Below are 15210 nucleotides of genomic sequence, written 5' to 3'. Positions count from 1 at the left end.
AGAATATATACTGTATGTTTCAATAACTTTTTTTTTTTCAGTATGAAATAGCATCTTCGAAAAGATGACAAACAGCAGTCATTTTGAAATGATGCTCTCAAAATAAGTATTACCTGTATAAAAAGCAGGAATAACATACAGGACTATTAAGCTTAGAATTTGTGCAGTTTTTTTAAAGTGACCTTTTATATAATCAAAATGTAAACTACAAGATTGTAGACTGAAAAATATTTTTAAATGTTAAAAAAATAAAATGCAAACAATGTATAACATACAAATAAATGAAAGAGTAAACAAGAAACCTGCCTAGATGAAGGAAACTGGGTGTTCATAAAGATTCTCTTCAACTTCCAAAAAGCATTTTTGGCTAGCATACCTATTTTCACAGCATGTTCTCAAATGCCAAGTCAGATTTAGTAACAAGAGCATATAAAGAAACATCATTTGGACACACAAAACATGAAGATTAAGATTTTTTTTTTAACCAATGTTGTATCAATCACATTTATGATTTTTCTTATAGCATATGATCAAATAAAACAGAAAACCAGAATGTATACATTGCTAATTTTTAAAGTAATGTTATGTACATTTTATTGCCAGTATATGCACAATGGTAAGCATAGAACTATAAATACACAATGTAATTAAACAGTAGAAAACAACAAGGATGTTACACATAACAAGGAAAGAAAGAGGAGATACTATTTTCTTGATGTAGCTGCTAAAAGGGCTAGTGACAAGTTATGACAGTCTTGGTTTTAAGTCTTTATATATATTTCTACAACTTTTCCTCCAAATAAAACTCTGCAATGGCATTGCTGCTTTAACAACCACACCTTAGCACTTTCTAAGCATTCACTTCAAACTAAAGTGAAAACAACCTTTCATGTAACTACAAGCATCTGATTTAATTTTTATTCAGTTTTCATTTTCAGGGTTCCTAGCAAGTAAAGTGTATAAGTTGTTTGTTATGATATTTGGCTGCAATGTTGAAGAACAGTGTTTTGAATACACATTAATTGATAATTTGGAAAGAAAAAAATAAAGATTTTCTGTAGATAGTTCTTCCACTGGGTGCTATATGCAGCAGCTCAGTCAAAAATTAGTCACCCTGAAGAGGTAGAGAGAATTTTAGCCTAGCATAGATCATCATCCTTGGCATCGCTGTTTTCTCTCTGATCAGGATACACTTCCTACAACTAGACAACATCACAGTCAAAGGGAAAAAGTCAGGGGAAAAAAAAAAGTTCCATCATTCCTGGGAAGGGCACTGTTTCATCCCAGTTCTCAGTTAATTAGCTTGCCGCTTATATCCAAGACCAAAAAAAAAAGGAAAAAAGAAAAAAAAGAAAAAAAGAAAAAGACAACATTTAGGGACACATTTACTTGATCTTTGTTCTCTTTCCATTATCAAGTTTATAAATACAAAGAACCATTATTCACAATAAACTAACTCTTTTTCAAAAATGGAAAAACAAATCCTGGAAACATTTCCACACCTTAATCCAGATGGGTCTTGAGGATGCTATTCAAGAAAACCATGCAAATAATTTGGTGCAGCTTTCCCAACTCATCCAAAATATATATATTTTTTTTTAATTAAGAGGTGGCAAGATCCATAGCATTTGTGACTATTCCCCCACCCCCCCCCACTTAAATTCAATGCAGAAAATCTTGGTGCTTTTAGGAAGGTAACGAATAAATAATTTTCTGCACTGTTGTCATAAAATCCCATGTGAGTTACAATACAAGACTACTTGTTCCAGCAATTAGGTTGAGAGGAAACATTCTAGTGATAAAGATAAATACATACTGAGCATGCTTGGGCAGAGCACTCCATTCCGAAGCATCCTGCTTGAAGAACGAAAGGTGACAAGGATGGTTCACGTCCATCAAGTGACCATTAACTCTGCTGCTAAAAAGCAGACTGCCACACTATCACCAGGTCGGCAATGCTACCCTGAAAGGGCTGTCTTCCACATTAAGAGGTACTGGTTGTACCAGTCCTCTACTGCACACACTAAATTCTTATTTATGCAACAAACATACAACCAATGAACAATATCACTTTTACAGAACTGGATCAATCCAGCTTTTTTATAGGCATATTTCTCAATCTCCAAAATACCCCAAACAAGCTGTAAATAAAGATGATGAACCACCAACACAGTGAACGAGTCTCACTGCAGTTCAGACTAGTTCAGCCTTGTTTCACATCACTTCTTGTTTCTAGCGAAGGACATGATACTCAAACAAAATAGCAATAAAAAAAGTAATGTTATCTGCAGCTGAATAAAAGCAACAGAATTTATATTTTAACTTCTGAAGCTTAAAGCATACCTTTTTAATTAGCATTAAAAAAATCTTTTTTTAATACAATAACACTGGCAAAAGTTAATGGGAAGACACAGAGGATTGCGAACGGGATAACTGATGGATTAGATTATTTTTAAATTTTATTCTGCTTTGATCAACTGATGTTAATACTGTTTTTCCTTGGATTTGGAATAATTCTATTGCAACAGTCACATGCAGGCTGAGGAGAGCCATTGGTTAAAGAAAAAAAAAAAACCAACAAAAAACCCCAAAACAACAAGAAGAAAGGGAAAAACCCAAGAAAAAGGTTCCAAAAGTTGGATGCGAGAATTTTCCTTTCGCTGAAGAGGGCCTTGCCCTTGCTTTAGGAGAACTGGTTAACTCTTGTCAGCTTCATTAGCTTTGTCCAGACATATCTGCTGTTGTATCTCCTGGTCCAGAGCCTGTTTGTGCACGTTTGATGTAAAGGTTCAATAATTTCATCTGCAAATTTAAGCCAGAAATTCACTTTGTTTAGTATTTGCAACAGACTACAGTTAGTAGTATTTAGTATTTGCAACTTAGTACAGTACTATTTTGTACAGACCACAGCTATGGTACAACAAAGGAGACATTAAATAATTTTCTTTTCCCCAAAAGCAAAATTATGTTTCCACAGTTGATTCAATGGTAACATATTTGCCAGTGAAAACATTAAACACAGCAAAATTTGTCACAAGGAAACTGCTCAAGCTTCTTTAAGGATGTAAAGAAGAGAATGATCTAAGGTAGCTAGATTAACATAGATGGAATATTTTCCTCAAATAACAATGCTGTTCTAAATAAGGTAGGATTTTTGTTTGGATTTTATTTTTTTTTTCCTTTGAAGTCCATATTGAGATTTCAAGCCTCTAGTTAGAGTTGTTGATGCTGGTACTTACTAAAGCTTCCAATACTGTCTAGAATCACATTCAACACAATCACTGCCAGAGAGTATTTTTAAGATATAACTGTCTTAGTCAAAAATACAAAAATTAATTGTCCTGTTTTATTCCCAAGGACAAAGAGATTCACTATTAACATACAGCTGTTTGCATACAAGAACTGTACATAAGAGATGTCAATAAAATCATAAATATCCTGAACCAAAAAGGAGCACAGACCAACTACTATTATTATTTCAAATTAGAGGTACTGAAGGGACTGATGAAAACAAAGTAATAAGAAAGGAGAATAAGTAAAACTGCTGTATGTAACATCTACTTACTACATTTATTGCCTTCCAATCAGAACTGGCATGAAAAACAAGACAAGAAATACTGATAGGAAAAGCCACGCTGAGTATAGCCATTATCACTACTACCAGGAGTACAACCAGTAACTAAATCCATTAAACAGCAGTAAGAAACATAATTTAGTATTTATATTAATGCTAAAGTTTGTACACTGGCATAAGGATCTATGGATTTTCAGTTTGGTACATTTTATGATGAAGTTGTATTAATCCTCGAAGGATTTCAATAGCCCTGATAGTCTCATTCAAGTAAATACTTTTATGAAACTTTCTGGCAATTGCAACCAAAATGCAAATGCATACATGCAATTATGAACCGAGATTTCTTTAAATAGTATCTTTTACTTACTTTACTGCCAGTGAGTTGACTGAGATGTGGTTTTAGTTCATCACCAATTACTGCATGAATGGCTACAAGGCAGAAAACACATGCCTTACGAACACTGCTCTCTGAATTATCATAACCCTAGAAAGCAATAAAATTAACATTAATACCTTATCAGTTAATGATTAAAAGCCTCAGAAAGCTATTTAGTTATTTACTATAATAAATACAATGAAGTCTGCAGTAAATGAATGCTACTGTAGCCCAATGAAGCATTCCAACAAAAAAACAAACATGCAAATACAGAACATGCACTTAAAAAGCAGGCTGCTTATTAATCACCATTGATAATAATTTTCCAGACTGAAATTGAAACCCACACAATCCTGTTCATAAGTTACACTGAAAACAGAGCTGCTGTCATGCAACAGGGGAGTACGTAAGAGAAATTGTTCCAGATTACACAGATATTTACTTAAAGCAGAAGACCACTCAATTTAGAGCTTCCTTACTCTGAAAGAAGTATTCTCTTAACAGCTAAAGATTCTTTTGTTAACTCCCATCTCATTCCTTAATGATTTTTTCGTTTTGCCACTTTGCTAGTCTGTCTCACTCACAGGGCCCCTTCTCTGCCTCTACCTGCGGATGTATGATTGGATCACACCCATAAAAGACAGAAATGCAGCTGTCAAACTCTGTAAAGTCTTTATCCATCACATGCAAATTAATGTATCTTGGCTCTTGATAAGGTGGAAAAGACTTTATTTTTAAAAACAAAGGAAGAGAAACCTCTGGTAGCCGCCTTGTTTTATTAAACTTTTCCCAGTCAACTGCTGCTTTCGTCTTGCCTCCCCCAAGCCCCAAGTGATAAAACCCTACAATTATACACAAATACAGCATGGACAATTTCAGATCAAATTATTACAACTTGTAAAAAGATAATAACAACAAAAAACTATTTTATAACTAAAAGTATCTACCAAGCTTAACTATAACAAGTACTTTACTTGCTACTGAGATTTGAGTCCTAACCAGTTACAATTTAGCTACCTGCCAATCAAAGATCTTGTTCCCACTATCTGCGTTATTTTGGGTCAAAGCAGCCATCAACTATCAGACAAATACAATTCTTCATGAAAGCCAAGTGATACTATTTTTAAAATGTCTTTGCAATTCTTATATATACAGTTTCTTTTTTGTTTGGTTGGTTGTTGTTGGTGGTTTTTTTTTTTTTCTTTTCTTTCTCTCTCCTTACCTGTATTAGACCTGGCACAATCTCTGGTAAAAGCTGAGTAAGGGTTTCTTTAGATACTCTTTCTATGACTTTAGTCTGCATTTTGATTGCAGCCAGATTAATGGGGTAATCTGCAGTTTGGATAATTGGACAAAGAACTTTGATGCACTGATCTGGGCTAATGGAAGTGGCCAGCATGGAAGCAGCTTCTTCAGCAGATCTCACCACCTATTCAAAGAGTAAGTAAAAGACATGGAAAAATTACTTACAAGAGACTATTACTATGGTCTGTTAACTGGCAGGAACGGTCTTGAGCATGAAAATTTCCTACCAAGAGCTCTACAACATTGTAGAAATATGTGAATGAAGGGCCCTTTGAAAATCTGTTTACAAGATTCCAACTGTTGAACACACTTTCCTAAAAACAGGGCTCTTCCCAATATTCTGTGGCTAATCCATGTCTTCAGCAACATGCGTATCAGTTTTTCAAACCTGCTTGTTGAATCAGATTTGAAATTTCTCTACTCTGCAATACCCTCCAACCACATACTGAAATATCACCACCTTTGGAAACTAATTTCTTGTGTTGTCATTTGTTATTGCTTGTTATGTCAGTGATCACTGACAAGGCATGTTTTTGCATTCATCTCAAAACACGTTTAATGACATGAAGTCAATCTAGCTGTTTTTCCTCCCCTCTAAGTCTGGAAGAAACTATGACAAGAGAGGACTTTAAGCCTAAAGAGTATGCAGGACAAGCAGAACAAGAGGTAGGAAGTCAACAGGTACAGCAGCTCAGGATACAACATAGGCAACAACAGAGAAAATTCACATCAGATCTTCATATTAGTGCAGCTGCAGTTGTGGCATCTGCCATCTAACAAGACAAACTGCAATACAAAACCAGGGGTTTGTACATCCATGATGTACAAAAACCTCCACAACTGTTTCTCTCCATCCTTGTCCCCTTAACTCTCTCTCATATACACAAAACCAAGAGAGAGAAAAAACGCAGTAAGAAAGAAGAAAAGATGGGGACAAGACACTGTAATAAATACAGCGTATGAAACAAATCAAGAGGGTGCAGGGAAATGAGAGGAATGAGTAGCAGTTGAGTGACAAAACTCATTGGTATGGGAGGAACTGCAGTCAAACTTCCAAACCTGGAATTCCACAGTAAGTTCCATATGGAGTAAGTGCCCTTGCGCAGGGAGGGCTGTTAGAAAACGTATTCGTTTAATAATAAACCCGGATTCTTTCCATAGCAGTGACACTGATGTGAACTGTTTAATATTGGGGTGGTTACTGTATTTGTGTTTCTTCTATCCACATGCATTATCCTTTATTATGTATGCGTGTATCACAAATACTTCTGAGCAAGATTACAGTTATCCTTTTACTTCTGAATCCCCTCACTATTCTCAGCCACAACCAACTCCTCCCTTTGATATGTGCCCATGCATTCTCCCCTAACAACCTTCAGAGCCATGTTCTTGAGTGGTGCAGAGCTGGCTAAAAATGGAAAGGGTTGACAATTCCTTGCTATGTTCAGTCCTATCTCTCAACCATGAGCCTTAATGAAATCCAAAAGTGTTGTCTATTGTAGAGCTCCAGGACACTTGTATTGGGCTTAAGATGTCACACAAGGAAAAAACTCCCTTCAACTACTCCTTTAAGAGCTATGACGACACATTATTGGTTACTATGTCCTCTTGGACAGCATCCAAGGCAACTGGTATTAGGGCTGATATTAAGCATTTGAGAGCTTAAGAGAACTGCAGGGTTTTTTTTTTTTTCTTGCATCCCATGTTAAATAATGGCTGATGCTTGATTATTAAACAAATTACTTCCTCAGTAAGATCTGATTAATTTCTCAGACAGTTTTTGGACAGTTTTTTGTTTCGTTTTGTGATAATTTGTCATAACCTCAAACAAATAGAATAACTGATTACTAACCTCCTTATGAGGATCCTTATGCGCTTCTAATGTCTTCATGATTGTGAGCTCTGCATAATTCTTAAACCTTGCTGGCTGGTTTCTTAGAATTTCTCTTAGAACTTTCAATGCCAATGCTCTAATTGCATGCTAAAGATTTAATATTAAAATAAATGAGTCATGTATCTTTAAGCAGACATATGTTTTAGCATTTATTTAGCAGCTGGAAGAGTCTTTGATAATGGAAAAATATCAGATTATGCTCTACACATATATACAGTATGAACCTAGTGTTAACAAATAAAGCTAGAAAAAAATCCTTAGTTTCTCACTTGATCTCTCTTGTTGCAGATAATTCAGTTGGCGTATCATAAACACATTGCTAACCTAATTGAGTTATCTATGCTACCCAGAAGTTGTTACAAACAATTTTACTCTTCACAAGTGCTGATAAAACCTTTAGCATCACATTATGCAAATACATTTTTGAAATTCGTTTTACAAATTATTTATTTAAAAGTTAAAACAAGTATTAGTGTCTTTTTGGTCCTCAGTAATTTCAAAAACATGGCCCTTGTAGAGAATAATCACACAGAACTCAGTCATCAGAATGAGCATTACCGTATTTTAGAAATATATTTTTAAATGCATTGCCACACATGATGTTTTGTTATTCTAGATGCCACCAGGGGCTATTAACAGACGAGCTTTGAATCCCAGTGAAAAATGTTTCATTTAGTCTACCATGTGGGAATTGACAAATGAGAATACTTGAGAAGGTGAGTATTACTGATGCCCTTTTCACCGTAAGGGCATTCAGACTGCATGACATTTTTCCATTTCCACAGTTTTTTGTTTTTCAAGACTAGCTGGAATTTGTGCCCTTCCTATAACCCATAAAAATTTCAAAGATACTGAAAGTAAACCATGTGCTTTGTTAACATTCTTAACTGAATTAATCTGAATTTACCTCTTTATCTCCAAGTGTTTCAAGCAGCAAAAGTAGTATTGTTTTGAAGTGCTCATCCCAAACACCAAAAGACTCTTCCTGAGTTAACTTCATAAGCTCGTACAGGGCAGCCTTTCTTTCTTCAACTCTCTCATTATGGTTTGATAACTCTTTCAGTAACTCTGCAACCAGATCAGAATGGTCCATGGGAGGCTCTGTCAAAAAGGAATACACAAACACAATTCTCAGATCATTGCAAATAAAATGCTAAAGCCTGCTCTACAACTGAAAGTATTTTCTAGGATGGTTAGCTGGCTTTCTAGCACGTTTTTAGTTTTTTCCCCAAATTTGTCTGCAAAAATTGCAGTTTGGCTACAACATTTTCAGTGCACTAGCGTTGCTCAACAAGCTCACAATCACCACAAAAACCCTACAACAGTACTGCAAAAAAACCCTGTAAGCTAGTTTACTGCAAGAGTTTTTATGCTTGCAATATCCAGAGCGAAAAGTATTCTGCATCCTTTTATTAAATCTGATCTATACACACAGTGCCACCTTTCCTATATGACCCTTCCTGGCAAGACGATAAATTTGCCTGTTCTCCATTAGTATTACAGAATTGCTTAGGCTTTCGTAAGCCACGGTTTCACAGCAATAACTAGGCTGTTAACACAAACAGGAAAAAAATGCACAAGAATGATGCTTGATACAAAATAGCTCAAACAGAAGCAAACCAAGGCCATTAGTCCCACAGAGGTTCCTGATCACAGTCATGAGAGATAGCTCTGGATTTTAGTTTTGATTCAAGAGGATTCCATGATAATGGAAAAATGCATTAGTAACACGACCCATATTTATAAACACTGGACTGCAAACGGAGAGATCTACAAACAGTCAAGAAACTTAAAAATGGTCTTAATGCAAATTAAGTATCATGTTGTTGCCTTTATTCCACCACCAAGACCCATTTAGCCTTTAAGAAAGAAAAGCATATAGCTTCCATCTTTGCACTGAGACTTTTGAGTACATTAACAGAAACACACTCTTTTTTTTTTCTGGTTGAAAGTATTGGCATAAAATGTAAACGTCTCTGTATTGCATCTTTCCTAAAATTATTCCATTTATTATCACATGAAGTACATTTTCTGTAACAAATTTATTAGGACATATACTGAGAAACCACAGCCCTTGAACATCTTACCTTACCGTATTCAATATTGTAACCGTACAAGTTACTTGTACAAGTACACTGTACAAGTGCTGTACAAAGAAACAAGTAAAAGCTGAATACCACGTATCAAGTATCTTAAAAATCTCACATCAGTTACCTGAAAAACCACAGGTTTTGTACACAACATTCCTATTTGCATTCTGTTTTGCATGAATAATCAGGAGCATGAGCACCTCAAAGCAGAAGCTTTTTTCTGCAAGCACTTCTACTGCCTCTGTATTAATGCATGCTTTGCAGACTCTCTAAATGGATCGTTAATGTTTGCCTAAAGGACAGAGTGAAATTGCATTAGGCAAGTTATTTATTAGTACAGATGAGCAGAAAGGACAATCACTTTTGCAGAAGGAAGATACCAGAACTATTACACTTGTTCTACCAAACTGTGAGGATTACAGCTACAGTAAATCCTGTTTTGGGGAATGCATATTGACACTTAATTAGCAAAACTACCCACATCTGTTTGAAGTTATTTTCAGTGTGGAAGTACCAGAATTAAAGAAGTGGCAACTTGAATATATGGAAGGAAGGGGTAAAGAGAGGAAAAGTTAGCAGCCATGTCCGTGCTGGAATAAGGGGAGGAAAGAAGCTCCATTAGAGGAGGAAATAGCTGGAATTCCTGGAAAACACGACAACCAAGCGGGATGTGTCTTCACAGCCTGTATTTTCCACTCCTCTGTATGACTTAGCACCCAGTGTTTCACTTCCAAACGTTTTCCAGATAAGAATGGAGAAGTATAAAAGAAGTCGTATCCAAAGTCTACTCTCAAAAAATTTCTTTTTCAGAAAGAAAACATAAATGAGGACAAGCAGATGCAACTTCTTCATTTGAATGAATTAAAAATATGCATTAAGAGATATGAATATTTGATGAAGACCAGGTCTTCTCAAACCATTCAAATAATATCCTTTTGACAGGGTTAACAGTGTAGGGGTTAAAAGGGAACATGTAGGTATATCCTGAATTTAATAAAAATTTCCCTACTGTCACTCACTGCATCTTAATACAGAAGCTATGCAGGCATGGTGGCCAAAAAAGCAGATGCAAAACTTGATGAATCACTTGCAGGGTGGCTGGACTATAAATGCCTTTCTATTAATCTGGGAGGATACGAGTGATGTCCCTCCTCAGGTCTGTGCAGAGCCTGGTTCTGTTTGATGCTTTTGTTAATGCTACTGAAGGAATATGGAGACCACCTATAAAATCTGCAGATGACATTAATTTAAGAGCAGTTGCAAACATTCTGGAGAACAGGATAAAAACTGAAAATTAGCATGGTAAATCAGAGGAACGGTCTGGAAGAAAAAAAAGTGGTAAGTGTAAGGCAAGATACAGAAGCAGAAACCTTAAACCCATATACAAAGTGGCAGATAAAAAGGAAGATATTTGGAAAACATAATCCATGGAAGTAAACTGAAATAAATAAGCTTCTTTGAAGAGGAACATCCTTTCAACCAGAGAAAGAGTCTGGAAGTGACTTAGAAAGCTGGGTCTCCCTATGCTTTAGATAAAGAGCATCTTCCTTGGGGAAAAGGCAAAAAAAAAAAAAAAAGCTAGTGGTTGGAAGATTAAGGCTGTTACTCCAAAAACCTTTTTACTCTAAGAGAGGCAAAAAAAAGAGAGGCCACGTGGGGTACACTGTGACATCTCCTCCACTGGAAATTTTCAACTGTTAGATAAACCATCTGCAGAATACACATTAACACCTCAGTGCTGTTGACGGGACTGTATGAACAGCTAAGGTTTTCCCATCCAGCCCTGTATTTCTACATCTTTTTCCAAGTAACACGTGAGAGGATAGCTGGGAGTCCAGCAGAGACAGGACTTCGTGTCATTAACAGCCAGCAAATCTGTGGAGTTTCTGAAGATTAAAACCTAACATCCAACAAGCACTTCAGGTTTATGAGAAAAGCATGCAACTCCTCACTGAGGGATTGCAGGCACCAAGTATTTTGCCAAGTGCATCTTTTTTCATGCAGACTTTTTCAAAGTTATCTTAGATGAAATTCTAAAAGTAACACACAAATGTATGTAAAAACTAAAGGTGAACACAGGAATGAATGCAAGTACTTTTTTTAAGATCCATTAAAGAGCCGACCTAAATAATGCATTGCACTACTCCTCCAGCCAGGACAAACTAACACTGGATGGGGATGCTTCACTCCAGCCAGTCATGAGGTTTTACAAAACCAGAAAATGCTGGCACAGCACAGATGGCATTTCGTTTAATGCTATTTCCAGAAATATGTTGTCAGAATGTATAAAGAGGGTTATTCCATGTAAGAGGATCCCTGTAATACAGAAAATCAATGATCAACTGCCTCTGTATGTGGATGACAAAGGTATTTAATTATTGGTATTTACATGAGACAATCTGTAAAAATTTGTTTTCCCCTCAATCTTTTTCAGAAGATAGTAATTGGCCATATGCCTCTTCACTAAACAGAGGAGAAAACAAAGAGAAATGCACCTTACCTGGATTTATTTTTAATTTAATGTAAACTTAAAACCAGCTTATAGAACATCACATCAGAAAACAGCTTTGTTTTTCATCAGTTTTTATAACACATCTTTGCTGGATGATAGAAGCAAAACACTCAGAAAGGTGAAAATTCATTTGTTCTCTCAATAGTGAGAAATTTGTTTACTTAAAAACTTATCTATAACTGATAAGTTATATCAGCAACAATGAATACCAGATTATGAAAGCCACCTACTACTTTTTAAAATAATGATAGTAGTGATACTTTGGAACCTTACCAACATATAAAAAAAATTACCCAAAGATATACTGAGAAATATTAAAAGGAAGCTCTAGAAGCCTACAAAACAACAGCCCAAGTTCCTAGGTTTACATGGGCTAAATGAACCACCTTCCTGGTAAAAACTGTTTGAGGTTTTTTTTGTTTTGTTTGTATGTTTAATCAACATAAAACGTCAATGTCATGTTTCAAATACAAATATGTTACTAACAAAATACTTAATCTTTCACCTAACTCCCAAACTGGTTTGATCCAGTTTTACTTCCTTGCTGTAAATCTTCCCCCCCCGCTTATAATCTCAATCATAAAGTAATCTAATAAGTACATTTATATTGACACTACTGCGACAGGATGTGCTACCAGATGTATACAATATAGTTCAGTAACTGTCTAATTTTTACCCTTAATCTCTACAAATACAAAGTAATCCAACAACATCCCTCAAAAGGATTACTAACAAAGAAACTAATTCGAAACAGAGTATTTGTAAAAACCTCTCAAAGATGTGGCACTGATGATACATCTATTGCTAATGATGGATTCAGAAACTGAACTAAAACATGGAAAATCTCACCATTTTTCATGTAGCACAGAATGCAATTGGAAGCTTACCATCAGGAAATTGCTCTGCATCATCATCAAACATGGCTTCTTTCAAAGCAGATTTATTAAACGAACTGATACCATCAGAATAATTGTATGGGTTATAATCTCGTGAGCGTGGCGAAGAGTGGGGTGGCATTGTGTTGAGTAATGATGTTTTGTTATCAAGAGCTGTTCGGCCTGTATCACTCACACCACTTCCTGCTCGTAGGTCTACTATTCCAGAAGCACTGCAAATCTGCAAGAAGTATCATATGAGCATATGAAATACACACTTACACTTTTCACTTAACTACATTACTAATTCATCTATGTAGCAAAAACTTAATAATTTCAAAAATTTCAAACTAGCCTTCAAATAAGAAGTCTTAGAAACAGTTCCCTAAACTTTGCTTTCCTTAAAAAAAAAAAAATCATCATGAACTAGAAACAGCTGTCAGTGTTTCATCTCAGAAGTCTGATGCTAAATAATTAAAACCATGTTTAAACATGTACATATTGCGCAAGCTCAGCAAATCTGAAAAAGCACTGAAAAACCTCTACAGGTTTTGTACAGAATAAAATAAAACCTTTGGAAGAAACAGAAACAGAGGTGCAGACCTCTCAAAAACTGAACTCCATCTGTTTTGCAAGATAATAAATTTTTAAATTGCTAACATTTAAAATTAACAAACATCTAGTGCTTAGAATTAGGATTTACATTTCCAAAATGTGGTTCAAAACTAGGAACGTATCTCTGAAGTGATTTAGGAGAAATGTCCCATTTCAGAAGTCATAACATATAAACCTACTGAAAAAAGATGCTTTATCATCTACAATAAATCAGTCATTGGCTTGGTTTGCTTATACCAAGATGCACCGAGTTTAAATACTCACCGAATCGCCGTCATCTTTTTTTGAATCTCGTTTTACAGGCTCATTCATATCTTCCTGACTACGAAAACTGAAATTCTGAATGGCTTCAGTAACTCCACGAAGAGAGCTGTAAATATCTTCAGAATTCATATTTTCAGTGTCATAATCAAATGCACTGTGGGCCACGGAGAAGGACATAGGAATTAAGATTGATTTATTTAGTGACCCCATATTTTTAAATAACATCCACATGGAACTACAGAGACTCAAGGATTACTAACAAAATTATTATTTTTCTTGAAACACATTAAGGAAGAAAGCTGGCTCTCCACATAAAAAAATTGTGGTATGGTACATTTTAGTATCTGTACTGCCACTGATAGAGAAAGCACTGGGAGTAGCGAGCAAACGGCAGAGCTACATTGTGTAGCAGCATCGGCCTGAAGAAACAAACTTCTTTTGCCCTGTTTTACTCTTATAAATATGAAACAACTGGAATTCTCTTTCTGAAAAAAGTTCCAAACTAAGGAGGAATGATAAAACTCAACAGTTTTCACAATAAATTGATTGCTAAAAGCAAAATTACCAAGTCCATTTCACTGGCAACATCAGTACCACAAAATAAGACCAGAACATTATGAACACCTACTTTTTCAGTCTCCCTAATATTAAGTTTGGCTTGATGACCTAGCTGACCTATTCTAATATTTGCTAGAGATAAACACTTCTGTTCCTTCTCTTACTAATCCATTTGGCACTCCAAGGTGCACAGCCCTTCCCACCTCAGGCCAGCCCTGGCACTTCTCAGACCCTCCAGGAAGGCTAAGCAATTCACTATACTGTCATTCTGTGGAGGAAGGTGGATTATTTTTCAGCATCTGTCACTCTGTGCAAAATTTGCTCCAAGCTTTCACTGCTAGGATTACAATTTTGGATAACATGTAATGAAGCCTTAGATGCAGAACTGTAGCAACACCAGCCTACATTACCTTGGTGACAAAGTGTTCTGTGATGTATTGGTTGGGGAAGTGAGAGGACTTGACCAACTTGCTGGGGAGCGTGGAGTAGGTCTTGTTAAAGGACTTCCCATTGATCCCTGGAGGAGGAGATGTGAGAAGAGATACTCCAGTAGGACTTCAGATTCCCTTTTAACTTATTATTGTATGTATTTTCTAGTGCCCAGAAACATTTAAAGAGCTCCTATTTAATTTCTTGGATTGCCTAAACAATTACTAGTAACTTCAATCAGGTATAACTTTGAAATGAGCACAGTAGAAGATATTAAAAAGCACATTCTAACTTAAGTCACTTGGAAGCAACACGTTACAAAGTATCATGCTCTGGAGGAAAAAGAAAAGGCATTCCATAAAAAGTGGTATCTGCTTACTAAAGACAGACTTCTACACGAGATTTGTGTTGCCTCCCCTCCTCTACCAACCTTCTTGCTCTCACAAATAACTCTGCTGAAATGAACTTACGTTTGAAACACCAGTAACTTCAGAAAGAATAAGAAGAGAAGTGTAGATACCTGACCACTGTGGCCTGTATTCCGGAGATGATTATGGAGAAGCTTTGTGGCTCCATCCTGAAATGTTTTTGGTAAAGCACCCAACAGCATTGTAAACTCTGGAGTGTTGAGTTCAAAAAGGGAAATCAGCACTGACTGTGCAGCCTAGAAAAATCAGATTGAAGACAGTCATTTGAGTTTCTGAAGTAAGTTTATCAG

At 35.9% G+C, this 15210-nt stretch overlaps 1 protein-coding gene across 26 annotated transcripts in view; it reads right to left on the bottom strand.

The window, feature by feature from the left end:
- Window positions 1-2119: 2119 nt before the first annotated feature.
- Window positions 2120-15210, bottom strand: part of CLASP2 (cytoplasmic linker associated protein 2) — a gene marked incomplete at its 5' end in the record, with an annotated part of 149484 nt that continues 136393 nt past the window's right edge. For all 26 annotated transcript variants that reach the window (XM_082015479.1, XM_082015489.1, XM_082015492.1 and 23 more), the window contains 9 exons: window positions 2120-2802; window positions 3942-4058; window positions 5173-5379; window positions 7108-7236; window positions 8057-8250; window positions 12639-12867; window positions 13506-13659; window positions 14474-14580; window positions 15013-15156. In XM_082015479.1, coding sequence (XP_081871605.1) covers window positions 2716-2802; window positions 3942-4058; window positions 5173-5379; window positions 7108-7236; window positions 8057-8250; window positions 12639-12867; window positions 13506-13659; window positions 14474-14580; window positions 15013-15156 — 1368 coding nt within the window. In that variant the 3' untranslated portion in view covers window positions 2120-2715. The remainder of the gene's footprint in view (window positions 2803-3941; window positions 4059-5172; window positions 5380-7107; window positions 7237-8056; window positions 8251-12638; window positions 12868-13505; window positions 13660-14473; window positions 14581-15012; window positions 15157-15210) is intronic.

The sequence above is a fragment of the Phaethon aethereus genome, assembly GCF_964289735.1.
Source record: "Phaethon aethereus genome assembly, chromosome: 2".
NCBI lineage: Eukaryota > Metazoa > Chordata > Aves > Phaethontiformes > Phaethontidae > Phaethon > Phaethon aethereus.
The sequence above is the reverse complement of the archived record's forward strand: the minus strand, read 5'-3'. Positions and strand labels throughout refer to the sequence as shown.